Source organism: Camelus bactrianus, chromosome 22, assembly GCF_048773025.1.
Source record: "Camelus bactrianus isolate YW-2024 breed Bactrian camel chromosome 22, ASM4877302v1, whole genome shotgun sequence".
Lineage (NCBI taxonomy): Eukaryota > Metazoa > Chordata > Mammalia > Artiodactyla > Camelidae > Camelus > Camelus bactrianus.
Genome location: NC_133560.1, coordinates 31,293,417 through 31,309,567, shown reverse-complemented (window position 1 = coordinate 31,309,567; position 16,151 = coordinate 31,293,417). Strand labels below are relative to the sequence as shown.

Sequence of the window (16,151 nt, the reverse complement as noted above, 5' to 3'; positions counted from 1 at the left end):
CTCCCAAGGGACAAGAATATCCTAAGGCCACAGGGCACTTCTGGAGCATTCCAGAGCAGAACTCCTTAGCCTCCTTAGAGGAACTAAAGTCAATCTGCTTGAGACGCGGCAGATCCTGCCCAGGCCCGTCCAGGGGGAATTGAGCAGACTCGGAAAAGAGGACCGAGGAGCTCCCGCTCACCAAACTTCCCCGCCTACACCCAGACGAGGCCTAGGGCGGGCCCTGCGGAGCTCCCAGGCCAGCGGACCCCAGGTCCTTGAGAAGCTTGAGGTTTCAGGCTGGGGGGCCCTTGTGCCTTTGTCTGCCCAGCACCCCAACTCCTCCCCAGCATGTGGTTCCGGTGAGCCTGCCAATCAAGGACATCCTGCCCTGCCCCACAGGGGTGGTAGAGCATGGCCAGCCAATCAGAACCTTCCTCAGGATTTCCCACTTGCAGTCAGAGGAGGTGGCTCTGCCTTCAGAGGGCGTGCCCATGGGATGCGATTGCCCCAGGCAGTGGCACCTGAGCCTGGCCAACCAATCAGAGCCTTCTTTGGGATTTTACACTTGTCGCCAGAAGGGGGTGACTCCACCTTAAGAGGGCAGGCCTGTGAGACCTGACTGGTCCAGAGACAGGCACCTACCCCAGCCAGCCAATCAGAGCCTGCCTGGGGATTTTTCCACCTGGAGACAGAGGCTGGTCCTCTCATGGGGAAGAAGCAGGTCCTGGGACATTAGCCAGAAGCTTCCCAGGTCACGTGTAAACTTGTGAAGAAAACGACACTCCTGCTAGGGCGGCAGATAAAATACAGGACATCTAGTGAAACTGGAATTGCTGATAAACAAAAAATAATTCTCAGTGTAAGTATTGCATGGACCACATATACTAAAAATTAACTTGTGTTCCTGAGAAATTTAAATTTCACTGGTCGTCTGTACTTTTATTTGCTAAATCTGGCCACCTTAGCAACACTGACCATCCTGGGGGCAGGTCCCTGGACCGGGCTGCCTGGGGGCTAGCTCCACTCCCCACCACTCCACCCTGGGCCCCTCCTCTCAAGCTTGGTTGAGCCCAGCCAGGACGCAGCAAAGAAGTAAGGAGCAGGGTGACTTCTCTGAGCCCCGCACACACCAGAGCCTAGACAGGATGCACAGTGTGCCAGTCAATCAAGGAGACCAAGTGTGGTCCAAGGGGGGGACACCCATCGTCAGGGACCTGGCCCTTGGAGAGCACCAGGGAGCCCACTCTGCACTGCTGACTGCCTGGAGCAGGGCTCGTAGCCAAGGTCGGGCTCACACGGTCCCTCCCGTGTACCAGGGTCCCTATCTCAGCCCAAATGTCCCTCTCCCGATTCCAGTGTCTGAGCCCCTCCGGTCCCCATGGGCTGTCCAGGCAGCACTCGCATCCTGGCCCTCAGCCAGCTTCCTGGGTCACCATAACGGGACGAGGCAGGAGCCGATCCCCTGCGGAACAGCTCTGTCCTCTGCAAACCCGCCTGTGCCGGCGCCTGCTCTAACCCAGGAATTCTGTTCCAGAAACACACCCCCAGGGACCAATCCATGACGGGGGAGGAAAACACAGCATCCCTATTTATAGCGGCAGAAAACTGGAATTGCCCCAAAGGCCCAACAATAGGGAAATCATTAAGCAAACGATGGCATGCTGGGAAGAAGGAATCCCGCAGCGTCGTGAAGAACAGCGTGCAGGCTCAGAGCCTCCAAAACTGCTCCCCGAGGAGTGGCACCGGGGCACCTGTGAGGACCTGAGGGGATGGGTGGGTGGACAGAGGCTCAGGGGGAGGTGGGGGATGTGGAGTGTCAGGGACATGTGGGCACGGCTGCCACAGGAAGGGAAGGAGAGGGAGGAGGCTGGGCTGGCACAGCGGGCCCTGGGACCCTGGCTGGAGGTGCTGGACGTCAGCCAAGGCTCTGGAGTTGCGAGCAGTGTCCTCAGTTGGCACCATTTTCACTCCCTCCCCGATGACTTGCAAGGCCCCTCCGTGCAACTCTGCACCCAGCACCCGGGCTCCATTAGGTCATGACCCCGCGTGGGCACAGCCAGGCCGGGGGTGGACTCCGGGCTCGCGCACCTCTCCGCCCCCTGCTGATGCAACAGTCCTGGGCTTGGGGCGCCTCCTGACGGTCCTGGGTATTCGACCTGGAGTTCCACTCGGCCCTGGAGGCCCATGACCAGCTTCCCCAAAACCCAAGCTGCGTTCTCGCCCCGCCCCCCTCACCCACCCTATCCCCGCAGGACCGAGGGGACAGAGCAGCTGATGCTTTACTGGACAACGGCCTGGGCGTCACTGCTGCTCCCCGCGCTGCCCTCGGTGCCCACACCCCACCTCCTCTCCCGGCCGCCAGGCAGCTTGGGTCTCTCCACCCAGAAACTCGGGCTGTCTTCTCTTCTACGGAGAAAGAACCCTAACTCTGAACGCTCCAGGCCTGACTTGCTGGAGGGTTCTGGACCTTTCCTTCACGTGGCCTCTGGTGCCCAGTGCATAAGAGGAGCCCCCCAACCCTGGTCGTTTTATCGCTGATGGGACTCTACTACAGCCGGCAACACTCAGAAGCAAGCACGCTGCCCCTCAGTAGGAGCACAGATAAACAAACCGCAGGGCGTCCAGACGCTGGACTGTTACTCGGTGAGGAGAAGAAGGGGGCCGTCGAGCCACGAGAAGACACGGAGGAACCCGAAGTGCACACGACTAAGTGAGAGAAGCCGGTCTGAGGAGGCTGCACACTGTGAGCCCACTCTGGGGCGTTCTGGAAAGGCAGCGCTCTGGAGGTGTGGACAGATCTGTGGTCGCGGGGCGGGGGAGGGATGAACAGGGGACTTTCAGGGCAGTGAGACCCCCTGTGAGGTGCTGCTGCGGTGGGTATTTGACATCTAGTAAAACCCACGGTTCACTCAACATCGCAGGTGAACCCGAGTGTCACTGTGGACTTCAGTCAGTGACACTGGACCAGTACAGCCTTATCAGCTACAACATCGTGCGCTCATCAGGGCAAGACGTCAGTGACTGGGGATCTGGGGGCAGAGGGGGATGGGAACTTTGTGCGCTTTCCTTATAAACCTGAAACTGCTTAAGAAATAAAGTCTAATAAACTAGGAAGAAAGACACATGTTAGCAGAACGGAAGAGCGGGCCCAGCTGCAGGGCCCCAGCCCTCCCGTCTGGAAGGCGCAGGCAGCGGCCCAGGCTGGGGGTCCCCGGGGGCGGGGGGTGCTGAGGCCGCCGCAGAAGAAGCTTAACCTGGGGGGAGCTCGGCGGTGCCGGGAGCCCTGGGGGCCCGCCCCGCGCTACTGGGGTGGGGGGCTCACCTGGACGCTGGACCCGCACAGCGGGGCCTGCAGGGGCGGCGGGCTGTACAGGACGCTGCCGGCTGGTGGGGGCTCGTGCTGAGGGAACTCCCCGTCCATAGCGGGCCGCGCCGCCAGCATCGGGCGGCTCCGCGACCCGGGCCGCAGGGGCATCTATCTGGGCTTCTTGCTCCGCGGCGGCGGCATCACGACCTGGGGAAGGACACGAGCATTTTGAGGCTGCTCTCTGACCCTCCTCGGGACAAGGGACAGAGGGCAGGCTCGCACAGGGAGCGGGGTTGGGGCGGAGGGGCTCCCAAGCTCTGCCTCCGTTGAGCTGAACCACACAGACCTGCACGCGCCCGCCCGGCCGCCCCACCCACGCAGAGCAGAGATGCCCCAACTCCAATGCTGCCAGGGTGCCCCCTCAGCTCCCCGGCCTCCTGGGAGCTGTGCTGGGGAGAGGGAGTTCCCTTGGCGGCCATGGTGGGACTCCTGGTCCACGCTCATAGCCACGGGAGGCCCCACCCACCCACTGCCCCTCCTGGGAACACTGGGACTGGACCTCTGGAAAGGGGCCACCTTGCCACTCCCACCCTTGTTCTCAGGTTGCCTGAATCACGTGGCCACGGGGGCAGCTCCCACCACCCACGAAGAGGGCCTGGACCCCCGGGGACCCCAGTGTGAGCAGCTGAGCTGCACCCCCGGCACCTCTGAGCTGGGGCACCTGCCTGGCCCACGGCCAGCCCTGTCCCTCTGCCTCAGGTCAGGCGCACTGAGGGTCTCTGGGCAGTGGGGGCCAAGCTGAGGCCCCAGAACCCGGCTGAGGCTAAGGATGCACGGGGTCCCCACCGAGAACGCGGCAGACCCTAAGCCAGCGCGCACAATTCCCAGCTCTACCCACCAGGCCCCACTGCCCGCGACAAGAGAGCAGGGTCCCTGGGCAGCCAAGTGCCCCTCAGGGAGCAGCTCCAGGACGTTAATCACCCAGGGAGGCAGGAAAGGGAGGCGGCTGCCACTCCCAGCCCAGCCCTGAATGAAGAAATCCTCAGGACTTCCAGTAATCACTGCTGCACTCAGGCAGCTTGTGCAATCCCGTGGGGGCGGGGCGGGCAGCCTTCTCCCAGGCCCTGGCCCCTGCCACACTCCTCACCCCGAGGCCCAGAGGGAAAGGGGCCCAGAGGCCAGGCTGCAGCCCATGGAAGCATTCAGACCTTCAAGGAGGCTGCTCAGGACTCCGGCTGGCGCTGCTGGCAGGACACCACTCCCACGGCCCCCAGTCTCCCACAGGCTGACCCGGAGGGACTCAGGACACCGTGTGAGGGTGGAAGGACAGGGGTCACCCGCAGTGAACGCACGGCTGCTCTGTGACCCGTGGTCTTGGTCAGGCAAACGGCCAAAGCCCAGCTCAGCCGTCAAGGCGGGGAAAACTGACAACCAGGACGCTGAGCTCCCCTCAGCCTCAGTGCGCTTGTCTGAGGCTGGGGGTTTGGCATGTGTACTCAAGGCTCAGCAGGACTCGGCAGAGCCCAAGCCCCCAGTTAAGTGACTGCTGCCTTCGTGGAGGACCCAGGAAGCTCCTTGACTTGGGGGACCCCACGCCGTGAAGGGTCTGCCCCAGCACCTGGGAAAGAGCTGGGCGAAAAGCTCACAAGCCTGAACGTGGCACAGGCGACTTGCTCTGTCCCTGGAGTCACCCACTGTCCCCTCTTGGCAGCAAGCACCCCCCCAGGACCTCCCACTGAGCCCTACCAGCACCCCTGCTGCCACGGCGTCCCACTCTTGGCTTCCAGGAGCCTTCAAAGCCGACCCCCTCCCATTAGCGGGCACTCCACAGAGACGGCTGCTCCACCCAAAGCCCCGTCCAGAGCCCACGACTGAGCAGTATGGTGGGGGTCATGGGCAGCTCCCCAGGGACCCATGGGGGACCCCCACCAGCAGCAGGCCCAGCCAGCACGGCGTCCCATGCACCCCGTTCTGAGTGGCAGCCCCAGAGAGCTCGGGCAACATATGGTCACCAGGCGTCCAGGGCAACACAACCTTTCAGAGGTCTGTCCCTGTAGTAAGGGTTCCAGACCTGTGGGGAGGCATGACTGGGGAGGGTTCTGTGTCAGGGCAGGGACGTCCTGTATTTTCAAAGACAAGATGGGGCATGCCTTGGGGACCCCAAGAGGCTTCTCTGACCAAGCAGGGGTTGAGAATTGGACCTGGAGGGGCTGTGCAGAGGGGAGGGGCGTGGCTGAGAGTCAACGTGGCTGCTGGGTACCAGGGACACAGACCAGGGCCAAGGAGACACGGTGGGCGGGGTGGCAAGTGGTGGAGCTGGGCGTCAGCAGCACCTCGGACGGCGAGGCGGCCACCAAAGACCCAGCAATTCTGTCCCCAGGCGCCCACCCGGGACAGACAGAGGCACGCGTCTACAGAGAGGCCCACACACGCACGTCCACGGCAGCGGGGCCCACAGCCGCCGAAAGGCGGGAGCAATACAAGCGTCCATCGATGGAGGATGGACACAGACCGCATCCCTCCACACGCGGAAGCATCGCTCAGCCGTGACCAGGAGAGCAGCCCTGACACCCGCTCCCCCGTGGACGGACCCTGAGAGCACGACGCTCAGGGAGAGAAGCAGACACAGAAGGACACACAGTGTGTGAGTCCACAGATGTGAGACGTCCAGAACAGGCCAGTCCACAGACACAAAGTGGATTCCTGATTGTCAGGGGCTGGGGAGGAGGGACACTGTGCCCACCACCCCCACCCCGTGCCCCCAGGGCCCATCCCTTGGTGCCCCTCCCCATCATTTCCCCACCCCACCTCCACAGTCTTGGGCTTCCTGCTCACACTTTCCCCCCACCCACCCAGTACTGGGGCAGCCCCCAAACACAGCCCTCCTTCATGTCCCCACCTTCCTCCATCCTGCAGTCCTGGGAACAGGACCCTGCCCCCAGCTCCGGAGCTCCAGGGGGTGAACTGCCACACCCCCGGGGGGCCTTCCGGCCACACGTTGGGGTCTCAGGGGCTGAGGAAGTAACTAAGGCCTGGTCTGGTGGTGGGGAGTGTGACCGGTGGGGGGCACCCAGCATGGATTTTCAGGCGTGAGTCCCACAGCATGTGGGGCGGGGTGCTCGCAAGGTGCTCTCGGGGAGGGGCCTGCCCTTCAGCCTGCTTTGTGCTGCAGGATTTCCTTCTGAGTTCAGGTTTGAATGAGTCGTTGTAAAAGAGAAAGATCAAGGAATTAGGGGCTGAGGCTGGACAACGGGGGAGGAGGGGGAGCAGAACGTGGGAAGGGCAACGTCTGGGAGAGCCTGGCCCCTCGGGCGTGCCTGGCTGGCCACTGACCGCGGCCACCCCTGCCCCTCTGCTGAGCCCGCCTGGCCCTGCCACCCTGGCCAGACCTCAGGTGCCCCCAGGGCTAGTGGCTGGGCCTGTTGGACTCTATTTCCTCAGGCCCCCCAGGCACCCCCCAGACCCTCTACCTGGCGGTGCCCAGGCCCTGCTGGCCACTTGATACCTCATCTGTGTCCCCCAGGAACCCCGTCTTCAGGCATCAGGGACCCGCTGGTCTCCCACATGGCACAGGACGGCAGACTCCTGGCCACCTTCCGCTGGGCTCTGAGCCATGGCCCTGGGGTCCTAGGATGGGAGCAAAGGCCCTGATGGAACCTGGAGGCCTGGCTGGGCCCCGACTTAGCCGACCGAGATGTCTGGGGACCAATCCCTCTTCACCCAACTGGTCAGAGCCAGCCTGGGGTCAGTCCCCTGTAGGCATGCCCAGGTGGGGACACCCTGGAGAGACTCCTCTGCTCCCAGATGGAGATGCCCAGCCGAGAAAGTGTGTGCTGAAATCAGAGGGACGAAGGGACAGGGGACTGAGCCAACCTCCTGGGGGCACTGGCCCCACACGGAGGTCCAGGCTGGGCTTGTTGGCACAGCTCAGCCCTCAGGATCCCCAAGGGCATGTGCCCCTGGACACCGGGTCCGCCAGTGGGCCGCAAAGGAAGGGGGAGGGGAGGCAAGGGAGAGGGTTCCGAGGGAGGGTCCCTCAGGAGCCCTTCTTCACCAACTGACCACTGAGGCCAGGTGCTCGGGTGGGACACACCAGGTTGGGGCAGCTGGTGAACGGTGGGAGGTGGGGGTTTGGAGCAGGGCCCAGGGTGCAGGGGGAGCCTGGTGGGACAGAGGAAGCATACTGGAGAGACTGGTTTCCTCCAAGATCACGTCCACCGGGAATCCGGGAACAGGTCCTCATTTAGAAACAGGGTCTTTGCAAGTGAAATATGTTAAAAAATTAGGTACTGCAGTGCAGAGGCCCTGACACAAAGTCTGGTATCTGCGTAAGACAGAATCCTGGACTCACACACACAGAGGAGACGGACGCAGAGACCGGGGTGATATGACCACAGGCCGAGAGACGCCCGGAGCCCCCAGAAGCTGGAATAGGCAGGAAGGACACCTCCCAGCCTGAGACACCTTGCTCTCAGACATCTGGCCTCCAGGACTGTGAGAAAGTAAATCTCTGTGGTTTAAGCCACCCAGTGCGTGATCAACCATAGTGGCCGTCCGGGGACACTCGGAGAGAAGGAGGAGGCAAACCTCAGCCAGAGCCATCAGAACCCTCAGCTCAAACCCCTGTGACCCCCACCCCAGGGCCAGGAGCACCACTGCCTGGGCGTGGCTGGTGCCAAGCAGCAACCTGTGGCCTCTACAGGGTTCCCGGGGGCAGGTGGGACGCTGCAGGTCCAGGGTGCCAAGACAGCAGGGGCCAGCCCCTGTGCACGCACCAGCTGGGTGGGAGGGGAGCCCTTCTGTCTGGGAAAAAGGACGGGGTGGGTCCCGCTCAGATGCCCCGTTTAAGAGCGTACAAGGCCAAGGGCTGAATTTCCAGTTCTGCTGTCAATGGGGTGACAGGCCCTGCTGGGGGCCAGGCTCCCAGCTCTGTTGGGAGCAGGTTTCTGAAGTGACAAGCCATCTCTTGTAGAACCTCCTGGCCTGCTGGGACACGAAGCCGTCTCCCCCCACGTTGGGGGGCCACAGCATCAGAGGCGGCTCGTTCAATGCCTCAGCCCTGGCCTGGGCTGCTCAGCACAAGGCCAAACGGAGGAAGCCACGGTGGGAGTGCAAGTCCACCACCCGTCATCCCCCTACCCCAAGCCTGAGTGGAAGCAGCAGGGCCAGATCACATGGGCCCCGGCCCCTGGGGAGCACACAGGTGTCCCCGAATGCCGGCCTCCGTCCGGGACCCGGGGTCGGGGGCAGCCATACACCTGACGACAGAGCCAGGCAGGCAAAGCAGGCAGCAGGCATCAGGGCTCCCCCCACGCACCCCAGACCAGCCAGCGGTCACGAGGGCAAGGCTGGCTGCGAGCAGAGACTGCAGAACCAGCCCCAGACCCACGTGCTGTGGCCTAGACGAGCGTTTACAGCATTTACGCAGAAGCGGAGACCCTGGAGTGGAGTCCTGGAGGCACAGACGCGGGCCGCCTGTGCCGGCTGCGTCGGAGACCGCGGGCCTGTCCGCCGAGGGCACGGAACACCGCTGCAGGGTGCTGCACGGCAGGGAGGGCGCTTCCAAAAGCGGCTTGCACGCCCAGAGCAGCCGGGCCGCACCTGTAAGGACCTGTTACAGTCCCACAGCTCTTGTGGGGCACAGCTTGGGGCACCAGGGAGGAATGGGGACCAGGCCAGGGAGTCTCCTCAGTTTCAGCTGGGGACCCTGAGCCTGGGTCTTCCAGGCACAGAGAGCCCGCTGGCGAGGACAGAGTTCCAGCTGTGTGTGTGCCCGTGGCCCACCCTTGCTGCGGGCGGACCTGTGAACCTCTGTCCGCATGGACAGGGGTGGCGAGGCTGCCCATGGCAGCAGGGCCTCTTCCACGTGGGTTCTTCTGGGAAGAGCGTGCTCAGGGCTTGTGATAACTCATGCTCTTTAAAAGGCTTTACATACACTGAGCTTGTGGTCTTCTCTGACCCCCAAGTCTTCTTCCCCCAGTGGATGTTAAGCCAATCCCCAGTGGGCTGGACTTCCTAGTCCTTTGACGCTGATTTGCCCCAGTCTGTCCAGAGTCTGTGAGGAGGGTGGTCTGTGCCTTCTGGAGCTTGCTGCCATCCCTGCTTGATGTCAGGAGAGCCTCTGGCCAGCCAGCATGCCAGGTCTCTCTATCCAGCGCCTCGGAGAGCACTGAGCCACACAGCGGCTGGTGCTGCCCAAGGCCGGGTCGCACTAGTCCTGGGTGAGCAATCCGACCCATCAGCACCCTCCTTGAGCTCCTTCAGTCCAGCCTGGTGCCAAGAACATCACAAGAAACCTTCGCCCAAGCCAAAGGGCACCGGTGTTCTGCAGGAGGAAGGTTCTGCGTGTCCCTGTGCCCACCTCTAAGAAGAGGGCAGATGCCCCCAGTCACAGTAACGGGAACCCCAAGATCCGCTGGCAGAGCCTGGATCTGCTTCTTCTTCACCTGAGATGAGTGCCCACAAACTCAGAAGCCCAGGCCAGCTCGCCGGCCCGCAGCGCCAGGTCTCATATGAGGCCCCAGGCTCAGCTCTCATCCTGTCGGCAGGGCCGAGGGCAACTCCGTGCCGGTGGTGGGCCGGGCCACCCCACCTCTCCAGCTAGCAGCAGCACATGGGGCCCCAGAGCTTTGCCTCTCAAGCTCCTTTCAGCCTCCAGTGGAGAAAGTCCTCTGCGTCTACAGACACTTGTGAGGACACGGGGTCCCCCGGGAATCCAGGGTCACCCCCATCTCAGGGGCCTTAACTTAACCCCACCTGCGGAGTCCCTTTGTGTGTGAGGTGACATGTCTGCAGGTCCCAGGACCAGGATAGGGTGTCTCTGGGGCCATTACGAAGACAACCCCAGAATCCAGCGAGGACAGCTTGCAAGTGGACAGGCAGGCAGCAGGGTAACAGGTTCTGGGGACACGGGCCAGCTCCCCGTGGGTGCCTGGAGGCGGTAAGACCCTGCTGGCCCCTCCTGCAGGAGCCTCCTCAGGACCACAGAAGAGCTGCTGGGCTGGTGGGCGGCCCAGCTGGCAGCTGGTGCAGCACAATCTCCACCACGCAGGAATGCAGCCCAGGGCTTCCAGATGGGCTGGTTTTGCAAGAGCAGTGGCAGGCCTGGATTTGGGGGTGGCAGACCCTGATTTCTCAAAGCTGCACTCCACCTCTATCCCAGTGTGGGGCGCCCTCCCCCAGGTTCCCACGGTGCCAGGGACAGAGCTGCCCAGCCCTCGGGTTTCCAACCAGGACTCCCTAACCAGGGCTGTCCCCAGCAGCCCCCGATACCTACCTGGGGGCTCACCCACCCTGAGCCGCGACCCCCCCTAAACAGTCAGCTGAGCTCCTGGAGGGCCAGAATCTGATGAAATCCCCCAAAATGCCCCAGGCGACACCAGGAGAGGTCCCCCTACCCTGGGCCGAGACTGCCAAGCTCAGAAGCAGCCTGGGCCAGCAGCTGGGCATGCTCAGGGGTCCCACGTCCCCACTGTGCAGCTCCCAGAGCAAAGCCCTCTCCTCCCAACACCGCTGAGCTCCGACGACCCTATGCACCCCCAGACCCAGTGCACACCCACAGGGCACGGCCGAAAGAGGGAGGGCCCCATGCCCACACCACTGCAGGTCCCAGGCTGGTGTTCCTCAGTTCACCTCATGGGTAGAGGACCCACCATCCACCCAGGCTGCTCCCAGCACCTCTGGGCCATCAGTGAGCGGGACACTCACACCATCCCGGTGGTGAGTCAGGGCCATAAACGTTTACTGCAGGTCCGCGGCCCTCCCTCCTCCATCCCTGCTTCCTGTGTCAGCCTCTGACCCCCGGCCCGACGCCTTCCGGAATGTGGCACGCAGCCCTCCACACCAGCTGCAGGCCTCAGAGGCAGGCCCTCTGGGCCTCTTTCAGTTTCACTTGGGGATCGGCTCCTATAAGGACCGAGGCCCAGCCTGGGGCACCTGCCCTGGCCAGGCCCTACCCCTTGGGGCCCAGGAAGGCTGGGCAGGCTCCTGGCTTGGAAGGGGAACCTGAGAACTAAGGGAGGTGCTAGGTGACCACTCCCCTGCGCCGGCACACAGCCAGGGTCAAGTTCACTGCCTTCCCTAGGACTGTGTTCCCGCTGGCTATGCTGTGGACACCCCCTTCCTGCCCCATGGGCACAGGGGGAGTCACTGCAATGGATGGATTTGGGGGGCCTCCTCTCCCCACCGTCATCTGGCCTCACGGGGCTGGGGAGGGTAGCCCGCCCAAGCAGGGGAACCGACAGGGGGGCCAGGACACAGCCAGCCCCATCTGCCACCTCCTGCAGGGCCCAGGCTTCCAGGAGGGGCTTAGCAGGCCTCCCACTGCCCACACACGGTCCAAGGCACCCCTGTACCTCGAGCCCACGTCCCTCCAAGACCACTTCCTGCAGGAACAGTTGGGACAAAGGTAGGGCCTGGGCACTCCCACGGGAGCCTTTTACCCTCCTTAAAACGTGGACACCACATATCCTCTCTCCCGCCTTGTGGGGCCCCAGAAAACGCCTGACTGACCGACGCCCACTCACCCCAGGCCACAGCCCATGGCATCTGAGGGCTGACCAGACCCTGCTTTCTCTCTCTCTTTCTCTAACACTTTTTTGTTTTTGGAGATGCAATTCACATGCCACACACTTCACCCATTTAAAGTGTACCATTCAGTGGCATTTGATACATCCACGGGGTTGTGCAAGAACAACCTCTATCGAATCCAGAACATTCCATCACGCCAAAAAGAAACCGCGTCCCTATCAGTAGTCACCCCTGCCCCCTCCTCCAGCCCCTGATGACCAGGAACCCCCTCCCTGTGTCTGGGGACTGGCCTGCTCTGGAGGTTTCACATCCATGGAATCGCACACTGTGTGTTTTTCTGTGTCTGCTTCTCTCACTGAGCATCGTGTTCTCAAGGTCTGTCCACGTCGCTATATGTAAATGACAAGTCTTAGCTCTGCCTCCCCAGGGGGCCTGGCAAGCCCAGAGCAGCAGAAATCCACAGTCCAGGCCCTCACCTGAGTTACCCACTCAAGGGCAGGGCGGCCACACCTCCCAGCATGGGATGATGAAGGAAGTTTGCTTCCATTTCAGCCCCATTAAGGTCCCGCCTGTGGACTGACCTGCCAGCAGCAGGTACCCAGGGACAGGGACTGGGTTTCCGGTCAGGGGAGAGGGGACCCATAGGCATCAGAACTCGAGGCTGCACCGGCCTGGGCAGATGGGGGAGATGGCAGGCGAGCAGGGCAGGGCAGGCCAGGCCTGGACAGGTCTGAGTGACCTCGCTCTCAGCAACACCAGGCAGCCGGCCACACCTGGCCCTCCCTGCGCCTGACCACAAGGCCCTGGGCTGCAGAAAAAGTGGCTGGAGAGGCTACAACCTGCCCAGGCCAGATCGCACATGCACAAAACACACACACACACTCTCACATGTACACACACTTGACCATGCATGCACAAAAGTGCACATAGCACACACGAGACACACACACACACACTCTCCAGGTATGCGCACTGCTGCGCACACCACACTTGTGTCCTCGCAGGCGCATGCGTGCCCAGGAACTGCGCTGGTGGGGGTGGGGGAGGTCTCCCCGGCCTGTGTGTCAGCCCTGCAGTGTCTTCACTTTTCGATGACGTGACCCCACCCAGGGGACAAGCAGATCCCCGCCCCCGCCAGCGGCTGTAAAAGCATCGTTAGGCAGAGGCCGTCCCGGGAGGGAGGCAGCCTCTGGGGCCTGGACACAGCGGCCTCTTTATTCCCGGCCCAGCTCGCTCACGCGGCCAGAGCCTCGTGCTGGGTCAGCGTTTCCACCCGGCCCCTGCTGGAGGGGCATCTGAGACTTTGCTCGAATCAAGCTGAGCCAGCCTGGGCTGGTCTCGTCCCCAGTGAGAACCAAACCCACGGGCCAGGAAGGTCCAGCCTCAGTTTCCCCCAAGTGGGGCTGGTGGCTGGCCCAAGGTCAGGCAGCTGGAGAGAGCTGGCCACGGGCTGCACACCTGTGGCCCAGCCTGCCCTACCCAACTCCAACTTCAAATCCAAGTGCCCCTGCCTCTTCTGTGCTCTGCCCCACAGGCTACCCTGGAAATCAGACCCCTCGTCTGGGCCCCTGGGGCTCCCTCCACCCCCTGCCAAGCAGATTCCCCCCAATACACACACACACACACACACATAGTGCGGGTCCGGCTCCAGGCAGGTGTGAGCAGAAGTCTGCACAGAAGCTCAAAGTTAAACAAAGGGCCTTCATGCCCTCTGAAATCCCAGAGCGCCTTCCCCTGGATCCCCAAGTTCGCTGTCCCTGGGGACGGTGTCTTGCACTCGCCAGGCTCCCCAGGGTCTATAAGGCACATACCTGCCTCTCCCCGGCCATGGGGGGGGGGGGTCCTAGCACCACCCGCTGGTCCTGCCCTTCTCCAGCCCACCCACCCAGTCGCCCCAAGTAGACAGCCCTGAGCAGCCATCCCCCACCTCTGCAGCCTCCCTGGGGAAAGCCCATGGTTTGCAAGAAAAGGTGCAGACGGGCCGGCAGTGGCTTCTCCAGGCTGTCCAACGGGCTCAGGTCTCAGCACCAAGGACGGGGCACTAGGCCTCCCCTGCTCATAAGGGTCCCTGACAGCATAGATGCCCCTGCAGCCGGGCACGCAGGGCCCAGTGCAGTGAACAAGAAGTGCAAGGTCAGGTCAGGCTCGGCTATCTGGACTTGGGGACGGGCAGGGCCTCACATCTACTGGCCGATGCTGGTCCTGGACTTCTCTGGAGTCTCATGCCTCGGACAGGTGGCCTTTTTCCCCTCCAGGGTCTGTGGCCCCCAGGGCCCAGCCCCATTTTCCTTGAACCTTCCCAAAGTGCCTGCAGGGACAGACCCACCAGGCTGGGCTCAGGGCTGGATCACCTGGCCTGACAGCAGGTAACCAGGTTCCCAACTAAAGTCCAACAGCAGCCCCCATGCCACCATGTGAACACTCACCACCCCACAGCCTGCCAGCAAGCTTCATCCCAGGCTGCCTCCAGGCTGGGCACCCTCCGATATGGGGTGCAAACAGGTGGCACGAAAGCTGGCCAGGTCGGGCAGTGGGCAGGGAGAAAGGGCATTCGGGGCAGGAGGGACCAAGGAGCACCCCAAGAAGCAAGGTTGTGGGGGGCTAGTGCAGACACAGTTGACACAGTCTCTTTTTCCCTTTGCAGAACATCGATAAGGCAATGCTACAAGACCACTCAAGCCTCCCAGGCACTCCTGCCGGGATGTCCATCCAGGTCTCTGCTCCCAACCCAGGCCCGTCCCAGACACTGCTCTGGATGCTGGGAAGATGCACTGTGCGTGGCTGCACCTTTCCCGTCCACCCACACCGTCTGCTCCTCAACCCACTCCAGCTCTAGGCACCTCTGGGGCGGGGGCCACCTCTGCCCACCACCTCCCTCCAGCTTATCCTTGAGGAGGTTCCCAGTGCCAGTCCCGGGGGGCATTCCACCCCACATGCTCTGCCAGGTCAGCTAAAGCCAGTAAAGCATCCATCCCAAAGATGCGGAATCCCACCTATGCAAACACAGGGATCAGGAGCCCCAGGGCGGAGAAGCCATGACAGGTGGAGAAGCCTTGGGAGAGAGGACACTGAGGAGGAAGGGCAGGAACTGAGGTCAGGTACCATCCAGAAAGGGAGGGGCTAAGGTCATGGAGGTTGAGAGTCTCAAGAAGAGAGGGTTCGGGCACTGGCGGAGGGGCAGTTAGGAGGGGGTCAGGAAGTGCTGGAGACACACAGAGAAGTGCAGGGTCAAGGGTCACGGGAGAAGTAAAGCCAGGGATCACCGGGGAGCGCGGGATAGGGGGTCACCAAGAAGGGAGGGGGTCACAGAATCAGAGGAGAGCGAGAAGGAAACGCTGGGGAGTCGCCGTGGCCCAAGGTTCACGCGAAGGTGGGTCGGGGGTGGGTCACAAGAGCCAAGGGTCGGAGGTCGCCGAGGAGGGCAGGGTCAGAGTTCACGGTGGAGGATGGGGTCGGAGGGTCGCGGTGAAAGGCGGGGCTGGGGAGGTTGCGGCGGAGGGCGGGGTCGGGGGGTCGCGGCGGAGGGCGGGGCCACGCCGCCGCGCTCCCCACGCCCAGGGCCCGGGAACCCCGGAACTCCAGAACCCCCGGCCCGGGGCGCGGGCTGCCGCGGGGAGCCAGGACCCTCGCGGGCCGGGGAGTGCGGCTCGGCCGGGCGGGGACGGCGGGGGCGGGCCGGGGCTGGGGCCGGGCGCGCCTCACCTCGGACCCGGGTCCGGTCGGGCGCGGAGCCCGCGGCGCCTCCGTTTCTCCGAGCTTCACCGCGGTCGCGCTCACTTCCGGGTTTCGGGCGCCATCTTGGGGGCCCCGCGCACTTCCGGTCATGCCGCGGGGCGGGGCCTGTGGTAGGCGTGGTGTGGGCGGTGCTATGCCGCCGGCTGTGTTCCCTGAGTCCGCAGTGGCCCTTCTGCCTTCTGGCGGGGCTCGGACTCCAGCGATCCCGGGTTCGAACCCCGAACCCCCAGCTCCTGTTGAGGCCCTGTCACGTGGCTTCTCCTCGTGAGCCTCAGTTTCCTCCTCTGCAGCATGAGGGTTAATGGAGCCATTCCCACCAGCAGGCCTTTGCACGGCCGTGCCCTCCCCTGGTGCATTCTGACCCTGACCTCTCAGCCGCGGGGGTTCTTGTATAACCCAGATCTTGGCTCGGAAGCCTCTCAACAGAGACTCACTCGCAGCCACGTGAGAGGGCGCTGGGCCCCCAGTCGCGCTCCCTCCGGTTATCGCCTCCCTGCCGATCATCGATCATTGTTGTCTGCTCATTGGTGTCTCCGCGGCGGGGTGGGAGCTCTGAGACCACCCCGCCACACAGAGAACGGCGCACAGGGTCTGGTGA

General features: G+C 63.2%; 1 protein-coding gene across 4 annotated transcripts in view; it reads right to left on the bottom strand.

The window, feature by feature from the left end:
• SBNO2 (strawberry notch homolog 2) overlaps positions 1–16,151 on the bottom strand; it is a 48,381-nt gene that overhangs the window by 29,310 nt on the left and 2,920 nt on the right. For 2 of the 4 annotated variants that reach the window (XM_074351310.1, XM_074351313.1), the window contains exons 1-2: positions 15,521–15,657; positions 3,305–3,496 (exon numbers count right to left, since the gene is read on the bottom strand). In XM_074351310.1, coding sequence (XP_074207411.1) covers positions 3,305–3,457 — 153 coding nt within the window. In that variant the 5' untranslated portion in view covers positions 3,458–3,496; positions 15,521–15,657. Of the gene's footprint in view, positions 1–3,304; positions 3,497–4,187; positions 4,291–15,520; positions 15,658–16,151 lie in introns of those variants that run through there. The other 2 variants (XM_074351312.1, XM_074351311.1) reach the window with 2 other exon arrangements.